The 24,288-nt window shown below is 34.5% G+C and overlaps 1 protein-coding gene across 7 annotated transcripts in view; it reads right to left on the bottom strand.

Annotated features, from left to right (window-relative positions):
* Positions 1–24,288, bottom strand: part of LOC132702755 (serine/threonine-protein kinase tousled-like 2) — a 103,997-nt gene that overhangs the window by 46,041 nt on the left and 33,668 nt on the right. For 4 of the 7 annotated variants that reach the window (XM_060671490.1, XM_060671492.1, XM_060671491.1 and 1 more), the window contains one exon: positions 7,855–7,940. The exons of the other annotated variants lie outside the window; for them this stretch is intronic. In XM_060671490.1, coding sequence (XP_060527473.1) covers positions 7,855–7,940 — 86 coding nt within the window. The remainder of the gene's footprint in view (positions 1–7,854; positions 7,941–24,288) is intronic. 7 annotated transcript variants of the gene reach the window in all.

Raw genomic sequence — 24,288 nt, 5'->3', positions numbered from 1 at the left:
TCAGACGTAAACTTAGAACAAGCCCAGCATTAACCACAGTTCTACAACCGGCCCAAAATGTTATTACAAAACCTAACTAGTGATTCTGATTTAAGGCCGATTCCCACGAGTTCAAGTCATAGCATGCTCATGGTCCACTCATAGGGTCAAGATTTTTGGTTAGATTTTTGTGTGCGTCGCGAACTTGTATAATTTGATTATTTAAAATATGTTTAAAAATTTCAGAATACTGAATTAGCTGCCGTCGTCGTTGACTCATAAAGAGAAAAACTGAAAGCGAATTTTATACCTATATAAATATGATATATATACAGGACTTGTGGACGATGAAACGAATTTTTTTCAATATTTTTCCATCACGTCACTACTAGAAGAGTTATGTGTTTGTTTAAAGCAAAAAGAAACCTATTAAATATTATGTCTTAAAATTAGTAAAAAAATTATATTATACTTAATATACATAAGAAAGGGACTATTTTGTGCTTTAAAAAGAAATAAACATACGTATATAATTAATGTTTACACCATGAAACCGATTTATTTCCATAATACCTAAATAAATTTGCAACTTCAGTTTTGTAGTAATATTACAAATGAAACATCTTTTTACATAATGCATCTGTGTCCTTAATCCCCACTTCCTCCATGAATTGTTCGTCCATTTTTAAATTCTTCAAGACACACAGGAAATGGACACTGGCAGAATTTGACCGTCATCTGGTAGCACCAGGCGCCGACATCCGGCAGTCGACTCTGGGTATATTCAAAATATTGTTGCGGAGAAATGCCGCAGTCAAAGAGCGTGAGCGGATCGCCAAGTGTAGATTTAAGAATATGGAAAACATAATCCTTCGAGTGGCGCGTGAGCGAACCCTGACTTGAACTATGGTGGAATAGAACTGTGTAGAACTAGTTCAAAAGAAGGAATCTCAAAAGCGAAATAATCACTAAAAATTTATAGATCGATTCCGTATGAACTAAAGCCAAACTCGAAGTGCCAACCAAGAATAAAGTGATCTAACGGAAAGTCATCTGAACTCGAAAAGAAGATTGCTGCAATATTATTAGATATTGGGATTTATTTCGCGTTCTGTTAATGTTATTCCATATTCTTGTAGCTGCTTATCTTGTGTGTGTGTTTCTTAAAATTAAAATTTAGTTAAAATATTTTTGTGTAATTTCATTGCAATATAACAAATATCATTTTATTGTTTTTTGGTGTAATTCGCTGAAAAATTCTAGAATACAAACAAGTGAAAAAAACAAACCAAGATTTTGCACTATTCACTCGATGAACTAAAGAAAATAATGGAAATCGACCTTTAGAAATTAAATAAATGATTTGACCAATCGACACCCACGGACGGGGAAATGTAACGGCGAGCGGCAACGCCGCGGCGTTGCCCGCTCAGGCACATAACGAGCCGAACGTTGAACTCGGCGTTTGCCGCCCGCCGCCGCCGTCGCCGCAACCAGCGCTGCCTCATCCGACCGATATTAAGCGATGGCGGGAGGTGTCGTGTTCGTGTCGCACTCGTTCGCCGGCCGGCCGGTCTTATTACGTCTTCGGGCGGCCTCCGAACAGTCGAGTAGAGTGAGCGGGTCAGGGACAGAGTGCGCAGCGGCGGCGCGGCGCTCGCTATTTCCGACGCGTTCGCGCGCCAGTTATTTCGGATTTCGAACGCAGTTGCAGTCCCACACGTAATTTTTTTTTTAATCCTTTACGTCGTGACCGAATTAGTTATTAATTAAATAATCACAACGTTGTAGAAAACTAGGTTTTGGTTAGTTTTAGGCTTCTCTCACAGTGGAAGCGTAAACATGCGAATTGTAGAACTGGCATAAACGCACGTACTTGCGCGAACGAGCTAAGTTATTTGTTTTAGAGACAAGCGCCCACAGTAGCTGCAGATTCGTTTGCGCCTATACGCGCCTTTATAACAGATGCCGTTTGACTGGAATATTTGCGATTGTTCGCAGTTTAAATGCACGATTCCTCTTGAAAAAAAAAACTAAAAAAAAAACGGACACTGAAAAGCTAATAGATTTAGTGCGAGAGCCGAAATATTTATGAGATCAGTGGGAACCAAATTATTACCACCGTAATTTACAAAAGTTCTTGTGGAATCAAGTTTCCGAATTTATTTACCAGGTAAAGTCTGTTCATAGATATAAGAATGTGACTAACTGATACGAATTACGGAAAGACCCGGGCAAGCTGTAAGAATGAAATATGGCCGAAATGCTTACAATTTAATTATTTGGGGTTTTGTTAGGAAAGATACTAAACAATATTTATTTATTAATGTAAGTATTTATGTTTAAATCTAAAATAAAATTACAAATTATTTTTATTACTTACTTAAATTACTTAAAATTATTCACATAATATCACTCACTATCGCTATCATCGCCTGTTCTAATTATCATTTGTTCTATATTATTTGCAATATGGATATACGATTGTTCTGCTTTTTCTATATGTAACACGAGGAAAAAAATTGTTACGACGAATGGCATATTTCAGTTGGTGCCAAACATGTTCAATGGGATTAAATATATGGTAAGGTGGAAGCCTTAAAACTGTATGCCTTAGATTTTTTGCATAATTATCACAGACGTATTTCTTTTGTCGGTTCAAGCTTTGTAGAACCTCAATTAATTGCTTTTTGGTATAATCTTCGTGAAAATAAATGTCGTTATTATACATGCAGTTTTGGTTTGTTGCTTTTGTGTCACATGAGGAAGGAGTTTTAGTGAACTGTCTACTGTGATAACTTGAGTTGTCTATTTCAATTACGCTATTAGGAGGAATGTTTGGAACTAGTTTGTTTTTAAACCAACTTTTAAATAAATCAGCGGTGGTGTCTTCATGGTAATCCAGAGAAGAATCTTTAATATTTTTCGCAGACAGAGAAAGTCCATTTGGAATCCAACCATCTTTAGAGTCAGCATGCAAAATAGTTATTCTTTTACCTCTTTTTGATGGTGCGTTTGTTTCAGTTGAGTCAACCCAACTCTCCGGGGTAACATAAGTGTCGAACCAGGTTTCATACAAGTAAATAATTGCCCTTTGTTGTTCTTTGTAAATCCTAATTTTTTCTAGATATTCCAGTCGCCATTTGGGAATTCTAAAAGATTCCATTAAAACTTGCCTTTTGTCAATTTTTTTTAATCTAAAACCCATGTGTTGAATACACTTCCATAAGGTAGTTCAGCATCGCTTCTTTTTTTCCTCGCTGAAATGGGATTAGTCACAATTTTCCATACAGTTGATGTTGGAATTTTCGACAATGTGGCCGTTTCTTCTAAAGATTCTTGCTTGCTGGCACCACGTTTAGAGTCAAATAAACATTGTTTTCTACATTTGGGTGGGAGCATCTCCTGAGATACACTAGACTCTCACACACATATTTTGCATAATTCGCACACGATTCAACACACGCTGTATTACACACGAAATAGAATGATTACTAATAACCTTAACTTAAGTAGTACCAAAGAATATTAAACACAGGTAGGTATAAAATTATTTTCTATTACGGACCACAATTTTACCTGAATTTAAATTCCGAAACATTAGTTAATAATCTTGTTGCATTGTATGTTAATGACCACCCTTGGATCATTAAAAAGCAATTGGTCACTTTCTTATATCTATGAACAGACCATACCGAAGAAAAATGAGAATACAGAGCATTCTGGGTACATCCAGTAGTTCGTCTGCGTATATTCAAAGCCCAATTCCATACCATGTTCCCACATGAACACCCAGATAAATTTTTTGAATTATTTAATATTTAATAATTTAGAAGTGTATTTTGCTTGAGGAGATATTAACATTTATATAAATGGAAGAACACTAATTTTGTTAGAATTTGGTACCTTTATTACATTAATTATTCAAGACAGTTCTTTGACACCTGCATATATATCAATATAGCAAATATAGTTTTCCCAGAACTAATTTCATATACAAAATTCGAGTGTGCCCTGTGCGTAGCGTAATTTAAAAAAAATATTTAATTTTATTAATATACCACTGGTACACGCACACATTAGACACACTTTGTCGTACCTACGATACAGCAGGAGCCACCCCAAAATGGCCTATAAGATATTCTTGTGTGCTAGATCACAGCCTCATCAAACACAGTGTGGCGAGCTATTTCGAGCGTATCTGGTATTTTGGTCACATCATAATTTTCATTCAATACACCCAAAAATTAATGGTCCCCAAAAAAGAATAGTAATGCAACACATTGAATTGAGCCCGTGAGAACTTTTGTTAAAACCCTCATCTCCCCCTTCCCAATACAGTTTCTCCGAATAATTAACATACATTAAGAAATATGTCACGCTCATTTTGCGGTCTGCCGCTTAAGCAGCGCGTCGACAAATTCGACAAACCGGCAACGCCGCTAAATACCAACGTAATCGCCCCAACAAATGCGCGCACCTCGTTTGTTGTCTGTTCCATCTTTTCCCAGTTCGTTGCTGCCGTCCCAGTCGAATTTGATTTCGCGCGCGGCCATTGTTTTTAGCGCTGGATTTTGCCCGTTAAAACGTAAATAGTATAGAAACGTCGCTTATCGCAACAGTTTATCGTCGTTTTACGTTCTTTATTGCGAAAAACATATGTTACGGTTGCGATAACGATAACCCGACTCAGCCACATAACATATACACGGTTATTCACGCAAACCGTTCATTAAAAAGTTGCTATGATGTTGGTTGACCGTAAACTGGAATTCCTGGAGCCAATAATAGTTCGATTCATTCATTCGTTTCGATTTCAGGGAAATTTTAAAATGGAGTTAAGTCAACCTATATCTATTTAACCTTTTTCTTTTTGACTTGAGAAAAAAAAAACAATTCAAAGATGTCCTAGACGATATTCATGGTCGCAACTGTCATTGTTACAAACAACACGCATACATACATATTTTTTGAAAACATTTTCTTGAATATTTGTATATTCGTGGGTGAATAGTTCATATTTTTGAAAACAATGCCGGATGTCGGATAGGTATAGAGAATTAATATCGCATCAAGATTAAATTTAGACTTTTTTTCAATGTTTTATAATTTAACAACTAAATAAACTGTCCGAAATTAACGTAAAATTAATCGTAGAAAACAAAAACCGAAAATACACTTTCTTTTAAATAAAATTTGAAGATGAATCTGGTTTGGGCGTGTGGCCATTTACCGTATCAGCTGTATATCGCTGTCACCGCGAAAGTTTGTTATAAAGGGTCTTTCGTTTTAGAGGAGGAGAACTTTATTTTAGTGTATCAAAAACCGATGTGATTCTCCATCGTTTTAAGGTTAGTTTCGCTTAGAAATGTATCCCGAATAAACGAGCAACACTCAGCGCTTCGTTCAACTTTATTAAATTTCAGGACTTTCAATAAAAAAATCTGTTGGTTCGATCTGATGCAATTATATTACGTACATTATATATGTACATTTGATTATAGGGTATGTAAAGGGGTGTATACCGAAAAACAAGGAACAATTGAGCGCCTGAAAACAATAAGGGTTGATTGCCGACATTCAGTCTGCTGGGCTACTCAAAAGAGCTTGAAAAAAAAATCATCCAATTATAATTAAATACTAACGAAATGTGTATTTCACTTAAAAATCTCTGGATCTGAAAAAATACCTTTTACTTAGTTAAGTACTCACAAAACGGAAGCACAAGAAAAACGAAGAACAGACAGTGGCAAACTGGCGAATTGATTATGCAAGAACTCCCTCCATATCAAATACGTAACGACATAAAACATAATATTCCAATAAAATTAACGTATTATAATACAGTCAATGCCAATAATAAAAACGGTTTTTGCGTATATTACCGGACTTGAAAACATCAGAAATCTATCGGCGAAACCACGAACCCACATACCTATCGCCGTTATAAATATCTCTTAATCGAAGTGTTCGCGATTCTAATTACAGATCGTCGTGCGGCAAGGCAAAAAAAGATTTGCTTTTTGGCCGCAAAATCCGTATTATCCGGCAACAGATATTTTGATTTGTATTATTCTATTACGATACGAACTTTCTCTCTGGTTCTTGGGCGCGATCGATGTTATATTTTTTTCGCTTCTATATTGCGAAAACAAACACCGGTTGGATACGTTGGACGCCGCCATTGTTTTCAATTTTATTCGCACGCTTGATCAAAACTCTCGTATCCTTTCACAGGTATCGCAGCGTGGAACGCCATCTGGTTCGCGGAACGTGCAACGTGAAATAGATTATAGAAGGATTAACGACTGTTTTGTTTTTTTTTTTTGTAGATACATGTACATGTGTCAAAACCTTTCTGTCAGTTTTCCAGAATGCGTTTTTAAAGCGTTTCTTCTTCTTCTCTACTTCATATGTCGATATTTATTTTCTTTTTTTCCTTATTTTTTCATTTTTATTTTCTAACGCTGTTACTACGTCCTGCTGTTCGAATTTTGATATTTTATGAAACTTTCAATTTACCTTATTTGCTTTATATTTGAAGTCTAAGGCATATTATATCGATATGACCTCTGTGGTCTGATCGGGTCGCTGTAGACATTTAAAGTATTATTTCCTTTCCAGATGGAATTTGTTTATCCTCAAGATGGGACTTCACGACCTAAAAGGTGACATTCAATTTTTTTCGCACGAGAACGAAACCTTCGTTTTCTCTAAATGGAGCTAGATACTTTTAGCAGATACCCTGTCTAAATCGGCACATCACCAAGAGATTCAAGTGAATATGATATAGTCATTTTCGATAGCGTACGCCCTTGTGCATAAAGTCAACCCAGGGCAAGCGACTGTGCAAGCTGAAACCTTACTTTTCCAAATTAGTTGAAAAGCAGATCTTTTCCGTGACACAAATGTCAAAGAAACCACACGAATAGTTAAGCGAGCACGTCTGTGATTGCATAGGTAAGAAACTTGCTTTTATGTTTTTTCAGAAGTTACTGAAAAATTGTCTTGGCTATAATCTTTAAAAATAGAGAAACATGCGACTCCAAGTGACTTAGAAACATAAAGTGTAGATAAATTCCAACCTACTAGTATTGTTAAAAACCACCCCCATTCAATTCCTAAGGGATGAAATGCTGTGCGTTTGCAAAAAAATATTAATTAAGGTCTAAGGAACAACTCCAAGCGACTTGCTTGTATTACTGTTACAGAAACATGTTGAATCACTTTCGTTAAAACATTCAACTAATAAAAATGTAGGAATTACATTCTAAACGCATTGGGTTTTTCATGTTACAATTAATTAGTCGTTTAGTAGTAGTTTCAATTATCTTTAAGTAGAAACAGTCTATTAAAACAATGATATAACGATATTAAATTTATCTACAAGTTAGGTCTACGACGATCAAAATTTTAATGCGGATTTGGACAAACCAGCAGATCTTTAGCGCCGTGGTGCTACCTTCTCTGGCACAGGATTGCATAATTATCAAATGGGAAATATTGTTTTTTAAACAGTTATTACTTGTATAAGCAGATATGCCAGCGCTATTGGATTAGAGCAATAATGCGCTTCTGATATCGGTTCTTTTGGAACTAAGAGAGAATGCCTGAAAGGCAGTAGCAACGTGAAATACACAGTCTTTGATTAATGGTTTCTGCGCGGCAACCAGGTAGCACTGATTATTACTATTGTGTTTTAAACAAAGTTAATTCAACCTTAATTCCGTCACTGTATTAAGAATCCATGGAGCAACTGCAAGTACAGGCCAGAATCGAAATAGAAACTCTACTTACTATGAAAGCAGATTAAAGCCCACCGAGTAAAACTAACGTCGAAATAGGAAATGTAATTAAGTGCTTATAGAAACTCACCCTAGCGCCCAGGAACCGCGCCTCCAGGAGCTCCTGTTTTCGAGGATCGAGCGCCGCCTGGAAATGCTCCATCTTCACTCCAGCGCCTGCAAAAAATAGGCAAAGGAGGTCAGCGAGATAGTGGCATTTCAAGGGGGACTCGCGGAAATAAAGGAACCGTTCCAACAGCGACAGAAAGGTGAAAAAAAAAAAATGCAATGAGAAAGAAATTCGCGCGAAAAAAAATGGCAATCAACCCCCGAAAAACGCAAACCGAATTTTTATTGGCCTAGAGTAAATAATAATTTAAGATAAATTTCCGAAAGAGTCTACTTTAAGGTGGCGTTGTAACCTGAAGAGAAAGGACACTGTCCTCCTGCACATTATGATTGTGTAATAAATAAAATATAATAATTGTGCATTTGGATACACTAGCTGTCTATTTCTGGTGGGGTGACTCGGAGGATGACGCGGTCGCGAAAAATGGAAGACGCAGTGTCGTAGACTCGTTGAAATTTCGCATACAGTTAAGTATTTGTACCCGCTTAAAATTTATCGTAACTTTGTGTTGCTTTTTTGGAAAATGCGCTAATAAAATTCTCAATTATCAAATTTCGAAATCCCCCCACAACCCCTTTTAAAAATCATGTTTTTCAAAAAATAAATAAAAACGGTGGGTCAACAAATATCTGCAATTCAATTCGAAATGTAGAGTTCAAAGTTAATTCGATAATAAACAGGGTTTTAAGAAATATAGAGAGGAAGAACGATAAGAACTAACAAATACAAAACTTTGAATATTAATTGTAGTGGCTAATAACAAAAAATACAAACCCGGTTCGTAGCCATAACACTAATAAGAAACACTCTCCTTAGAGGGCATTTGTTGACACCCAACGAATCAACAACTGAATGTTTGCTTCATCGCTGGTGTTATATAGTTGTCATTTCAATTTCGATTTGTTTTTTTATATTTTATAATTTTGAGGTCCCCATAAATCTAAAACCAACTATCTAACATTCTAATTGAATCTAACAATTTGTAATGAACTATTTGGCAAAGAGAATACTTTTTGTGAATGAATAACTCTTAGAACCCGTTCGGGAATAAGTATGACAAATAATCAACAAAACCAGAATACTTCATATCAATTAATATAGTTATACACGTGGTATTAATTTGGCAATTGAGGTTTTTCCGATAATAATAAAATCACCACACGTCTTTATCGTCAAATATTATTATATCAAAATAGCATATATTTCACGCAGCTGTTTTCGTTGCAAGTAATCCGACAAAAATTCAAATTCAATAGACAACACAGATATACACAGGACTATAAATCGCCATATTTGTTCCTCTTCGCAATGCAATTTCACAGACTGGCGCATAAATGAAAATATAGTAACATTTTTGATTCAGGGAAAAATCATTTCATCTTCGAAATTTGAACATTCGCAAGGAGGTCGATGAGCTAACGAAATTATCGTGGTTGTCGATAACAGTTTGATTTGGTTCATCCGAAACTACTATATGCCATTAATATTTTTTTCGCCCAGCGAACTTGCCAACCTTTTCGGTTTTATCGGTGGCTCCCTCTCGCGGGCGTAATTGCCTTGGACCCCGACCATCACCCTTTCCCCCCGCCCCACCCGGCAGCCACCGTTTTGTGTGGCGATTCGCGGGGGTCGGGGCGAACGATGTGGCTGCGAAAAACCGCCCTCGTAAACCCGATCAATGTTGACACGCCGGCACGCGAATTCGCCCCGTGACGTCACCATCCGGCGAATTGTGTGTAAACTGCAGAAAAGACCTCTTCCGGTTCGCTTGCAGCCGCCATATTGTATTTAAGCTAAACCCGCAAGTCTCGCGTGACTGAAGGACTAATACGCAATCATCGTCGTCGCATGCCCGGCAGGTTTTACTACGGTTACCGGAAAATTTGCCGTTGAATGACAGAAAGCTTAGTGCGAAGAAAAAAAGCTATGAGGCGCCTTTTTGTTGTCAGACGTCGAAAATTTGGGCAACAGGTAATTTGGTATTTTCTTTCTAAAGGTATCAAAAATTAAAAAGGTTTTTATTATATATAAAAGATAAGAGAAAACGTTAATTAAGAAATTCAAACAGTTGTTAAAATGCATGCAAAATTATACAGACTATACATCAAAAGTCTCATATTTCTCTAAATTCTGCATTTTTTGTATCTATGTGCATTGTTAATAAATAAATGTTAGGCCTCTTTTATTATGCTTTCTTTAAGGTAACTTGAACATCTTCAACATTAAGAGTTTCTAGCTGTTCTGCGCTTTGTCCGCTTTTCTGAACAAGCTAAATTTATACAGGATTATCAACAAAATATAAAGCAGGATGTGATGTCCCTTAGGGATCTATTTTAGGTCGTTTTTTTTTGTTTTGTCTTAAGCACTGCTTAGCGCATGCAGGTGACACGTAGGTCTATTTGTTATTCAAGTCTGACCTATAAAACTAAACTCAAACAATCATAAATGACGATTTGGAGACGCTAATTGCATTCTCAAAAAACCAGAGTCCAGAGCCGACATCAAAAATTCAGACTATGTATTTAATGTATCTTGTACTAAATCAAGTAGAAATTTAAACACAGAATTGGATAATATAATATGGTTTAAACTCCACATAAATAGGTGCATCTAAAAAGCATTTGTGAATGTTCTGGCTGCAATATTTCGTTTTGATTTGCTTACGTTGGGAGTTATTAAACTTAGTGTCAGGAGTAATAAGTATTTTTACAATATGTTTTGTTTTTATTTAAACTGCAAATAAACATTATCATTATTCATTAGTACGATTATTATTGTTATTACTAGCATTATCAACAGATTTATGACGTATGATAGTCGAAATGTACAAATTTTATAATACGGCTAACTTGATTTAAATGTCATTTATTTATTTATTAAAATATATACAAAATGTGCATAAATTTACATTCACCATTAATCAGCTGAGCTCACCTGGGTACTCGGATGATACATGAAAAACCGTAGATCTTCTTGTATGTATTTGAGTTTGTTTGTGTATTTGATTATTAACATCATTGAGCAAACATTTGGCACACAAAATTAAAGAAATTCCAAAAATCGATTCACTGCAATACGACGGATCGATCTTCGAATCAATAGGAGTACTATTTCCGTTGAAATTAAATAATTTTCAATACTCCTGAACCTTATAGCTGGTAGGTATCAAGTCGATTGAATTATTCATCGCAAAATAAATACGATTTCTTTGTCACACAAACGACATCTGTTGTTGTGTGCTTCTATTAGAAATAATTGGGCGTGACACCTCTCGGTGCTCCCGCCGCTCGCCACTCCCCGCACACGTACCTAAAACCGTGAAACTGCACCGACCGAGTGCCTGTTGTTGGCACTGAAATCGATAAGATTTGCGGCTCAAAACGGATCACGCTCTCTCTCAAAATTCACTTTGCGTTTATTGAGCTGCCGCACGCCCCGTGACGCTATCGTCGTTATACTTAGCGGAACACACAGTCATGAAAAGTACTTAGCACGGTGTAGTCCGTGGCCACGTGTATCTTCCCATTTTAGGCTCGGACGTTTGGATTCGCAACACGCTGTGGCTTTTTCGGTAAATTTCGATAACAAACATTGCGAGTTTATGCCCAAAAAACAGCTTGTCAAATTTCGGCCACAGTTTCATCTTGCACAAAGTGTATGCTTAGAATTCGGTCAGACAATTTTATTTTCCATTTGGTCTATTGGAGCGATTCTCTCCGTCAAAGAAAGTCCCGAAGAGAATATTGTGAAATGAACAGAACATTCGGATGTAAACTAACGACAAAATTTCGAAACCAAAATAGATCTAGTATTGATCCGTTTTTAGGGCATGCTATTTTTATTCGCGTCAAGTCTAGCTAATATTAACACCATGCCTTTGAATTTCACGTCGAGAAATTTAAAGCAATATCATGATAATAATGTTCACCGCGTCGATTTGTTTCTCCCGCAGCAACCATGTGCAATGTCAAGTTAAAACTAGCAAGCAACTGAAATTAATGAATAAAGATGGCGTTTATCAAACTGAAATTACCTAATTATTTTTGAGTGAAGTAAAACGTATTTTGCTATTATTGAAGACCGAAACTTTATGCCATTTCATCGGTTATGCTCCACAATGAAGACATCAATTCATTTACAGGTTCGTTTAAAAAATGTGTTTTGGACGAGATTTGAATGCTTTTTAGGGTTTCCCTTCGTATTTTATGGTCACCATCACGATGATTACAGTTCATCTAGACTAAGAATTTTAACAAGTTAATAGACGTGGGCTACGTTTTTCGTTTACGCTCGTCTTTTGCCGAAAGAAAAAAATTCTTTCTTGTTCAAGTTGAAACAGGTTAACTGGTATACATGGTATACGTCAAAAAAAAATGTCAATGGCAAAGGTGATGAAACTTTTTAACGATTATTCCAATACCTTTACCGACTTCAAGTCGGCTGTTACGGCTGCCAAGCCATAATTTTTTTTCTGATATATATCGCGTTTATTATTTTATATTATATGCTTTCAATTATTTTAAATTCGGAATTGGTGTACTGGTAATAAATTCTATTATAATTGATACAACCTGTGAAAGTCTGGACCAAGTCAACGTGTTCTTCTCTAGTTGGTTTCGTAACTGACCTGTAACTGTGACAAAATTCGTCTACAAAACCAGCGAACGGAGGTTCGGTTGGTGGTTCAGTTTAGGTTATTGGATTTGGCCCATCGACTAAACAAAGCAAATTTTGTTTGCAATGCGGCTCCAATTTGACATATGTCAAGATTGTCATCCCCATAGCAATTCCATCAAATCTTTTTTCCTGAGCTCTTATTATTTGCCGCCCCTTTGGAAACAGAGAGATTTAGATCATTTATGAGACAGACACTACTAATTCTACAAATAAGTTAATAATAAAGTATTTCAATATTGCTTTTATTTTCTATGTTAATTAATTTTCCAAAGAAAGTTCCACAGGCTGCTGTAAAACTATTTACAAATCTTGTGACGTCGGTTGTTGACGAATCGAACTTGCTGACATTTCGGAAATCATCCTGTTGGCTTCTTCAGAGCTTAGCTGAAACTGAAATTCGATTCATCCGACGGAGGGAGGAGAATTCCATAACATTTGTAAATAGTAGTTTAATTAATGGTGGAAAAAATGTACGACATTTATTATTTTATAAAAGATGACTGACTGCGAAGCAAAAGTCGCATTTTAGACATTGAAAACATCCGCCGTCGCCGTGGAAGCTGAATATACAGGGGGTGGTGGGCAGATTGGTTGCACGGGTCCAAGCGCGCGGGGGGGGAAATGAATCTCACACTCGCGCCGATCTGGCCGGGGGTACAGCCACGCTAAAAGTATATGCGACACATTCCCACGGCCAGGCCGCAGCGGCAGCGACGGCTGTGTTTCTCCTCTATCTGTACACACGGGTCTGAAAATGTTGACTCTCTCAGGACAAGGCTTCCTCCCGCCCAGCCCCCCCAGACCCTCTCGTGTGTTAAATGGGAAAATTCCACGTCAATACTCTCTATCTATGCCTTTCTGCCCCGCTCGTCTTGTCTCTCCTTGGCAATTCTGTTTGCCCGATTAGTAAACGAACTATATAATTGGTCTGACTTTTCGAGTAGTGAACCGAGAAATGTTACTCTGTTACGTATATATGCATACCATCCGTTCGTTTATTGATTCCGGGAAGGAATCTGGCAGATTTCTTACCAAGGTCTTCACAGGCAATTTTGAATTATTTCTGATTGAAATCGAGTTATAGTCAGCATGTTGTCGATGAACTGCGTTCTGAACAAAAGGAAAAGGATTATAAACGTTGGTGAACCTGGAAGTTGCGAGTGGGATCCAAAATTGAGTTGTATTCCGACTTACGTCTTTAGTCACTCTAGGAAAAAAAAATTAGTTGAAATAACGTGTTGAATCCAGAAAAATATGTTTAGACAGCTTTCTCGCACGATATTGACCAGATTTTATTTTTTTACTAATACATAAGATATTTAGTAGGTAAAATAAAATTCTAAAAATAGCAAGTAACTTTTGCAATAAAAAGCTTAAATAAAAAAAATGAAGTTATGCATATTAATAGACCTATCACCTAAAAAATAGTGATTTGCTTATTATTATCACACACCACAGTGTTAGTTATTGTCACTATTAAATAAGTGACAATTTTTAGTCATCTGTCTTGTCGTATCAATTAGAAATTCACACCTTTTTTTTTGCTAAAATTATATCAAATTTACAACACGGAAACGTCCGAGAGTGTTTTAACTCAAATTTTTTTTTTCTATCTATATAATAATTGTAGACCAAAATATTTTGTTATGATAACGCTAATAACACAGATTGCAAAAGCATAAAAAAGAAATTTTGGGGTTAAACAGGATTTTGGAGGGTGCGTTTGATATCAGTTTAGATAGAGGACGCCACTTTTGTCGCCGCATTTCCCTGCGGATCGAACGTACAAAGTTCTCGTGCAACTTTACTCTGGGATAGAGGATTGATGTATATAGGTACCTGTACTTACGCTTACACATAACACGGTGGGGGTTTGGCCGATGTTTGGTATGAGCTATGGGTATGAGTATTGATTTCTTGAGGGCGAAGGAGGGATCTGAGGGTAATACGGCATTTGCCTTGTCCTTTATTTTCGTTATCGATCAAATTGGACGACTAGTCGGTGAAACTCGAGAACGCGGTTTTACGAAATCTATAGCAAAAGAAGATTGTTTTATTCATTTAAACAACTGATTCTTTATAGTCTTTTTTTGGCAATTTACAATGGTTAAGCAGAATTTCATGCGTTAATATTATTTTTCGTTATTAACCAATTCATATGAACCAATAAAAATAGATTGAAATAGATAAATCAGTTTTTTTGAACGCTCTGGGTTTCTAAGATTAAAAATCTATACTGAATCCTACACTATTTAAAAATTTAGTAAAAAAAATACAAAAAAATTCCATGAGTTTTCTAGAAAATCAGAACTTTTACATAATTATTGAGCAGCTTTAATTGAAAACGAGTTTGAAAATAAAATGAGCATAGCATCTTTTTAGTTCCATACAATGACGTGGCATTTGTTGTCGATATTTAGATTGAACAGAGTGTCCTTTTTTCATGGTTTTACGGTGTACCTCCATGATTATAAAACTAGTATGTTGTAGCCTTCGTGACCCAAGGCTACTTTTTTTTATGAAATTAAAGATACACCGTGATATTGAAAACTTTGTATGTGTAACACATAACAGCTATTTCAAATACGAAACCTACATAGTTAATCTTAATTTTGTTTAAGAATAGGAAATAGAAAAAACATGCCCGTGTAATTATTGTTTCAATTTATTTTTTCTGCTATGGCCCGAATATGACAATCATGAAAAATTAGACGTAACTATAGTATACATTGCTACACATTTTTGAAAAGCTAATAACAAGCCTAAACAAATTCTTAAAAGACCGGGTGTGAGTGAGCCACTGGATTCTATCCAGAGCAGTTTCAACCTTTTTGGAGTAACATAACCCAATCATAAATAGTGTCTGCAAATGTAAAATTATCACAATAGCCATTTTCCAAGATAACTTTTGCACGACATTTCTGTTTGTTGCATAAAAAGTAGCCTTGCGTTACGAACCATACAGAACCATCAAAATTGAGACAGACTGTACATAAGAGGGCTATCCGGACAATTGTGGGTGCTGGGACAATTGTAAACCATACTTCATATCTTTTCCTTCAAGTTTTATACTTTTTTCAACTCTTGGAAAACCAGGAATAAGCAGAACTTTACGCCCAAAATTTATATGTCATACTGACACGATCTTTAACATGGCGCCCGAATCAAATATGAATCTTACTTTCAACAAATTCATATCTAAAATTTAAATTTTGCTTGCTTTAGTTGTCTAATCTATCTATCTATCTTCTTTTTGCAGTTTAAAAATTTCATGTCATTATTAACGTCGTTTTTCAAATATTGGTTAAATATTTGACTTGGAAACATATTTTTCAAATACTGCAAGTCCCGTAGCGCTTACCGTTTCCGAGATCCTCACGTTGTGGTACATCCTTATGTTCGACGCTGTATACGCACGATCGCATTGCTGCATTTTTTATGCTAGAAAAGCCGAGCACACGGCCAATCGGATCGCGATTTCTTTTGAACGTTTGAACTGGTCGTGAGAGATCCGCAACAACCACGACTGGTATTATAAAGTGGAAGTATTATTTTAAACGGTTGATGAACTTTCGTAGCCGGCAACTATGCGAGAAGAGTACACTTGCGCACACAATCTACGTTTGTTATATTTTAGGAACCTCGAATTGGCGCAATTCATTAAACCAACAAATATTTTTGAAACATAAAATCGCAGGACCTTAATTCCGTTTACCAATGACACATCTAAGCCACCCAAGACAAATCGCGTAATAGTTATGTATGCACTCAATAGCAAAATCGCATTCTAAAAGCGCAGGGATACTAAATATAAACCAGGATTATTTTTTACCTTTCCAGATTTTAGGTAATAAAATTTGATATTTCTACATTCAACGTATTAAATAAACTCAAGTTAAAGTTAAAAGCTAAAGAAAAATAAATACACGCGGGATTATTAAAAATGACGCTATACGAAAAAAATATTGTTTCCATTGTTCGGCCATATTGCAAAAATATAATGAACGTTTAAATGCAACTTTCTGCAAATAGTTAATCAAATTTCATCACCTGAGAAGAGATTAACTTAAAAATTCAAAAAACTGGATCAATTTGTGTGTGCCACATAGCCGTCATTCACAGAGCATCGAAGTTGCAAGGTGTGAGAGTGTTGCTGAGAGTCTAAATTCTAGACTCTAGAAATCAACCTAAGATTTGGTCGAAGCCTGTCCTTCCTAACCTCACGAAACCAAGAATATTCGTTGTATGAAACAAATTCGTAATCAACGATGAGTCTGATTTTCATTAATAATTGACAGAATTGTCACATTAGGTGTAAAGAATTTCCAATAGAGGTTGTCGAGAAGCAAATGCATCCTCATCCTTAACACGTCACTAAAGCTTGCTTGCTCAAGTAATACTAGTTAACACTACTGACTATCGCAAAACCGATATGGAGATATTCAAAACATGTTTCATGTTTTTAACAACTTTCAAGAGTCATTTCCTTGTCCTGTAATTTCTCGTTCACGAGATCGAAATTGGGTGCCCAGACCATGTAACTTAATGCTGTTAGACTTTTTTCATCGAGAGTCTAAGGTCTATGTGAATTTCAAGGAGGAAATTGAGTGATACGGTATTTCATACAATCTCAGCTGTGTTCCTTATGAATCATTAAAAAAACAATATCAGTCAATTTTAAAAAAGAAAATGTTTCTACTGCAGGTCTGTCCAGTTGCTCATATAATTCACTTAAGCATTAATTCAATTCAATTTAAAGTCAAGAAAACCAATATTTGCGTTACCTTAAATTTGTTATGCACAAGGGTTTTTTTTCTACACCCTACCTGTGCGTGTTGCCCTCGGCATTTAACAAAAACTTGTGTGCAACAACAACATTTACTTTTTTTACCTCGCACGGCGAGCCTAGCATGGGGGTTGCGTAAAATAATAAATACTCGCGATAGCTTCTCGGCTTGTCTTTGCATGTGGTTTCAAAGAAACCGCAAGGCGTTTCCGAATCGGAAAACAATGGCGCCGACTCTCATATTTAAGTAATATATTCCCGGAATATTTTACTGTGTGTTGTAGTTTAGTACGTCGCCTTAGATTTGATTTAGTTTTGGAATTTAAATAAAGATAATAAATTGTATGGTGTATTATTTATAAAAGGTGTAAAAACAGCCCTTTTATAGGTGATCTTTATTTGCATAATCCCAGAAACAGTATCGATTAATTACGGAGAAAAATTTTAAAATAAAAAATGGAATTATCTTTAAAATGAAAGTACGACAGTTAATCCGAAAAGAGATGTCTAATTGCTAATTTCAATACAAAATTAATACATGCCTTGCTGAAGAAAAATGTCAGATACAAAAAGGAATCGGGAAATTATTTCTGTTTAAACTTACATAAAAAACGCAACTTTTTTTATTTTCAAGGCTACAACCGTATTTCAGTGTTACTTGTGCAACAAACAAATTCCTTCCTCAAAAATACGAAAACAGTCCGCGGATGACGCACAGATCAGCTAAACACACGGCAATAACCCGAAATCTAATTTTATGGTGTTACATACCAAAGTGCAATTTTCTAGTGAGAAAGTATATTCTAGTGGCGTTGAATACAGATTTACTAGCAACTAGTATTTTGACAGAGATGAATATTGGCTTGAAAATAATTTTTGTTTTGGCATTTCTAATGTAAATATAACATAGAGCTTTAAAAAAAAAATAATCGAAACACTGAATTTATAAAACAGTAGTCGAGAAATAATTAAAAAACGATCTGTTTGGAAAAACATATAAAATATAAAGAACTATGGATATCATCATCCGTTGATTTTAATATAGCATACGTTATAAATATCGTTATTTATTTGACTTTAAGTAAGTCATATATATATATGTTTAGCTTTTGGTTCTTGGGTTATAGGTCTTTATATTAAAAGCGATTAAAATTTTTGTCCATATATTGACGTTTCGGTCTTCTATGGCCTTCTTCAGAAAGGGATACAGTCTAAAATTATGTTATAGTACAGGTTTTTATTTATATATATACATAAACGGAATTCCAAAGAACCTTACCAAAAAGAGACAAACACAAATCTTAAAATTGAAGAGGTAGCATCATATGGAAGTTCTATACTTTAAAAGCGTTTGGTTTTGTGATAGTGCCCAGAAATATTAATGTTTTGGTTTTTTCCAACTATGAGAATAAAAAAGTCATACCCTTGATAAAAATCCAACAAAAAATGTATACGAGGTTTGCTCGCGTTGACGTCAACAAAACAATCGTGCATCGTACGATGTTTTTACGTATCGGTATTATTTTTTCTAAACCCTTATATATATTTAACCTGTTTCGTTAACTTTGTGTGTATTATATGTGTGAGTGCCGTATAGAAATCATTTTTTGTTGGACTTTTATCTTTTATCAAGGGTATGACTTTTTTATTGTCATAGTTGGAAAAAACCAAAACAATAATATTTCTAGGCACTATGACAAAACCAAACGCTTTTAAAGTATAGAACTTCCATATGATGCTACCTCTTCAATTTTAAGATTTGTGTCTGTCTCTTTTTGGTAAGGTTCTTTGGAATTCCGTTTAATATAAAGACCTATAACCCAAGAACCAAAAGCTATATATATATATATATATATATATATATATATATATATATACATATATATATACATATATATATACATATATATATACATATATATATATATATATAAATATATATATATATATATATATATATATATATATAAATATATATATATATATAAATATATATATATATATATATATATATATATATATATATATATATATATATATATATATATATATATATATATATATATATATATATATACATATATATATATATATATATATATATATATATATATATATATATATATATATATATATATATATATATATATATACATATATACAGGGTTTTTCACTTAAAACTCCGCACGCCAATAAGTCCAAAACGAAAAGAAATATTTAATTTATGTAAAAAGTAGTCAAAGTGTGGGGTCAAGTAGATATTTCCTAAAGTTTAAAAAATTCGACGAATGCAAAGAGCTGGGCGCCGCGACGCGTCGAAAAATTATTCGATTGCAGAGACTTTGGAAATACGCGCATTCAAAAGTACATATTATTTAAAAACTTTTTTGTTATTTACTCAAACTTATTTACTTTACCCGTTTCTAAGTTATACCGGTTTAAAGTAAACATTTCTTGATTAATAAAAAATGTGATTAACGCTTATTTTTACAAGTATGCCATGAATGTTAGTTACTATGGCAACCATTGTTATCGCAGTTGTTTTAAGTGCAATTACAAACAATAGATTTCAACTATTTTAGTATGATTTTATTTATTATTTTTTATCGATTTAGTTCTATAACTAAAATAGTAATAGTAAAATACCTACAAATTAATAACCAAAATTATTATTGCAATTAACTACATAAGACATTTCAAAAATTTTGTTCAAAATTATGTCCATCTGCTCGAACACAACTATCAAAAACTTTTAACAGATGAGCTTGGGTCACTTGTAGGAGAGTCCTTGTGATAGCGGCACACGCTGCACTAATTTTGTTAATGAGATCAGCCATATCTTCGATAGGTTCTTCATAGATAACGTTTTTTAGGTAGCCGCAAAGAAAATAATCTGGTGGTGTAATGTCCGGGGACCTCGCCGGCCACCTTACCGGTCCATTAGTACCAAACCATCTATTGGGATATTCTCGGTTCAAATACCTCGTTACTATTTGGGCATTATGTGCAGAAAATTTGCATGTTGGCTATACAAATCGGACAATGTCGCTAAGAAATACATTCTTCTAGCATAATCGCCTGGTTCTAGTTTATGAACTAGTTTACTTTTGTACGGGTGAAAAGAGTTTCTATGTAGAATTCTCCACGAAGAACTTATGGTAACACCGGTATTTTCTTTTATCTCTGATAGGGATATCTTGGGGTTATTATCAACCTGATGAATTACAGCAGCAGTATTTTCATCATTTGTAGCCGTCCTGTTCCTATCTCTCTTAGGTTTTATGAAGCTGCCATATTCTCTTAAGTTTTTACATAAACTTGAAAAGGTTTTTGCATCGGGGACTCTTCTATGCGGATAACGCCGTGCGTAAACTCTTTTTGCTTCTCTACAATTGCATCTGCATTCTCCAAACACCAGTAACATGTCTACTTTTTCCTCATTGCTAAATTGCACCATTTTCACATAATAATTCTTAGTTTTTTTTTAACCGAACAAATTTGGATATTTCTTGTGACAAAATGTGACAATTTTTTGATAACAACTTTCGTTTGTAATTGCACTTAAAAGAACTGCGATAACAATGGTTGCCATAGTAACTAACATTCATGGCATACTTGTAAAAATAAGCGTTAATCACATTTTTTATTAATCAAGAAATGTTTACTTTAAATCGGTATAACTAGAAACGGGTAAAGTAAATAAGTTTGAGTGAATAACAAAAAAGTTTTTAAATAATATGTACTTTTGTATGCGCGTATTTCCAAAGTCTCTGCAATCGAATAATTTTTCGACGCGTCGCGACGCCCAGCTCTTTGCAGGCGTCGAATTTTTTAAACTTTAGGAAATATCTACTTGACCCCACACTTTGACTACCTTTACATAAATTAAATATTTCTTTTCGTTTTCGACTTATTGCCGTGCGGAGTTTTAAGTGAAAAACCCTGTATATATATATATATATATATATATATATATATATATATATATATATATATATATATATATATATATATATATATATATATATATATATATATATATATATATATATATATATATATATATATATATATATATATACATCCCGAAGCGTTTTCTATTCGTTAATTTTAATAGGCGAGGACTTAACATTTGTTTATATCGGTAAACAAAAATTTCTGCTATAACATTGTATATGAGAAATTTGTGTAAAAACCCGAATAATCATTAAAGGAAAAGCTAACAATTATTGTAGAGATTATTAATCTTACAGTCCCTACATTTCCTAAAAAAAAAATTACGTTTATTTTGCGCAAATAATTGCAGTACGATATAGCAATTGACGAAAATATTTGCAAAATGATGTGAAAGGGCAAATTTGTTTTAAACATATAAACAAATTTGAAAATACTTATAATAAATATTACAACAAATCTCATAAAAATATATATTTAATATATATTAATAATAATTAATTACTACAGAGTTCATGCATTGTTGTGTTCTTATTATTGCTATATTTACTAAAATATTGTATACACTCGGACTGGGGGTGCCTAGTTCTATTATAATAAGGTTTTAGTGGAATTTCATACTGGTTGCAATATAAATTCAAAACGACGCTAAGAAAATATTTAAGTTAATGTGGTAAATTGTGTTTGGGTTATTGCAAAATAATTGGACTAACTAAGGATTCAAATAGCATCGACTATTATATATATTAACTACTATCTAATTGTACTTCTGCGTTAGAATAAGCTACAAATTGCTTTTGGTGCTATATTATGAACAATAATTTCTATCAATAGTTATTAAGTTTATAGACATTTGGGCAACTTTTTTTTTACCTAAATAAATCATTTCCGGCAAGATTGCCTCTCAATTTTAAGGGGTTTGGAAAAAAACGCGAACTCTTCAAAACGGGAGCGTTAAAGGGCAAAACGCACACCGACGAGAACGGGAAAGGAATTTATCGATTGAACAACACCCCGGCGGGCGTCTATTAATTCTATATTCGTCGTCGCCTCCGTCGTCGCGAGGGGCGAAGCGGTGAGCTACGCTGCTCCGCGGAAGTATGCTCGCGAAAGCGGCGTGCGCCCCCGTGCCGAATGGGGTGACTAATTCAACGTTGATGGCCGCTGAGGGCGTACGGAATGAATACGGTGGAAAGACGAGATGGAAATTTAAAGTGTCCGTAATTGGGGCTGTTGGTTTTGAACCTTTGAGGTGTGAATTTCAGAATTGATACCCACGTGGTCGACAAGCAAAATAGTTTTCTCGGGTATACTTTTTCGAATGCCTTTCACTTATCATCGTGTCTATCTAACCTGAAGAAAAAAAAAGTTATATGAATAAATTACTAGTCATTTAGGAAGCGTAGCGGAAGTTAGCATTACCCGAGATTTGTTCTAGACAATGAAGCGAAAGGCTTCTTACGACAAATTTACGAAAAAAAAAAGTTACGGCCCATTCATAAACAAAGTATTTAAAAAGTGCAAGTTTCAAAGATTATGATGCAAATTTCTGGGAAAAGCAATTACCAGGGATTAAAAAAAGAGACAAATGTTAAAAAAGAGCAAGTTTTACAACAAAAAAAACGTATCAATCATTCAATGTATAATTCAAGGAAAAATTCATCGCACCTTTAGGTTAAACCGCAAACCTGTGACAAAATTGCAGATGTGGGATAAAAAATGTGACGGTAATGCTGCTTGCATGTACGTGTTAAGGCAAAAACCCGTGACAACTATGACAACTTATCATTTCTCGCTCCTCTCAGTGCTACATTTTTTTTGTAAATTTTTGTAATGGTCTTACTTTTTGGCAGTAACTTTAAAGTCCAGATTAGTGTGTGAGATGTAGCGGAAAATTATTTCCTCCTGTACGAAAATGTCATATGGTATATTAATTTTACCGGATTTAAGGGCTCTATGATATTTGCTCACTTGAACGCGCCTTCTTCTCTGCAACGAGCCTAAACAAAATTTAGAAGTTATACACTAATAACAAAAGACAAATCCTAAAGAGTTATACTTACGGGATAGTTTGTCTAGAGTCTAGAACAGACGAGATACCTCAATCGGGATATCGAGAAAAATATATTCGAGGTTCTTTGCAGTCTCTCTCACCACCTACTACCACATCCCCGCCACATCTTTGTGACGTAAATATTTCCAGGTAAACCAGTGTAAAAAGTTTATCAACGATATTAGCAAATAAATCTCAAACTATGAAATTTTATTCAAACACTTGGGCAATGCAATAATTACTAGCATTAACATTAACATCGTGACTTATTTACATTCCAGGTAAAGATTTCAATTAAGTCTGTCGATAATATTCTCACTGCAATCAAATTCACTACCCGGGTAGATTACTTAAACCAGAAACTTTCTATGTGCCAGCTCACAAAACGACCATATTCGAATGAATGAATCAACCGGCAGCAACAGCTGTGAGCAGAATCCATGCAAAACCTATACTTATAGAACTTATTCCGTACTAATTTGTACCACTAAATAAGAAAACATTTAAGGAAAAACGAAGTACAACTTAATATAAAACAAAACTAACATATGATACAAAACTGCATAAATTCAACTTTTCACACCAACTCACTGTGGTCAATTTTGCTAAATTAAACGGAAAAAATGTTATTTACTTAGCTCTGGTTGGTTAGGTATCCTAGAATTATAAAATAATATAAATAATAAGGAAGTTAAAAATAATTAAAATCTAGGAAACGGTGTGATATTTTTTCATTGGACAGAAACAGAACAGAAAGGTTATTTTATGTCTACAGAGATGAATTATTGAAACGTGTTATTTAAGGACAGTAGTTACTTAAATATAAATAAAGTGAAGAGAGAGTATGTAAAAACAGTAATTTTAAAAAATAATGTCAACATTTTAACAGACTAAGCAATTTAACGCATTCATTTTCACTTTCGAA

The sequence above is a fragment of the Cylas formicarius genome, unplaced genomic scaffold (assembly GCF_029955315.1).
Source record: "Cylas formicarius isolate icCylForm1 unplaced genomic scaffold, icCylForm1.1 PGA_scaffold_6__28_contigs__length_40554024, whole genome shotgun sequence".
In the NCBI taxonomy this organism is placed as follows: Eukaryota; Metazoa; Arthropoda; class Insecta; order Coleoptera; family Brentidae; genus Cylas; species Cylas formicarius.
This window is presented reverse-complemented; position numbering and strand designations above follow the sequence as displayed.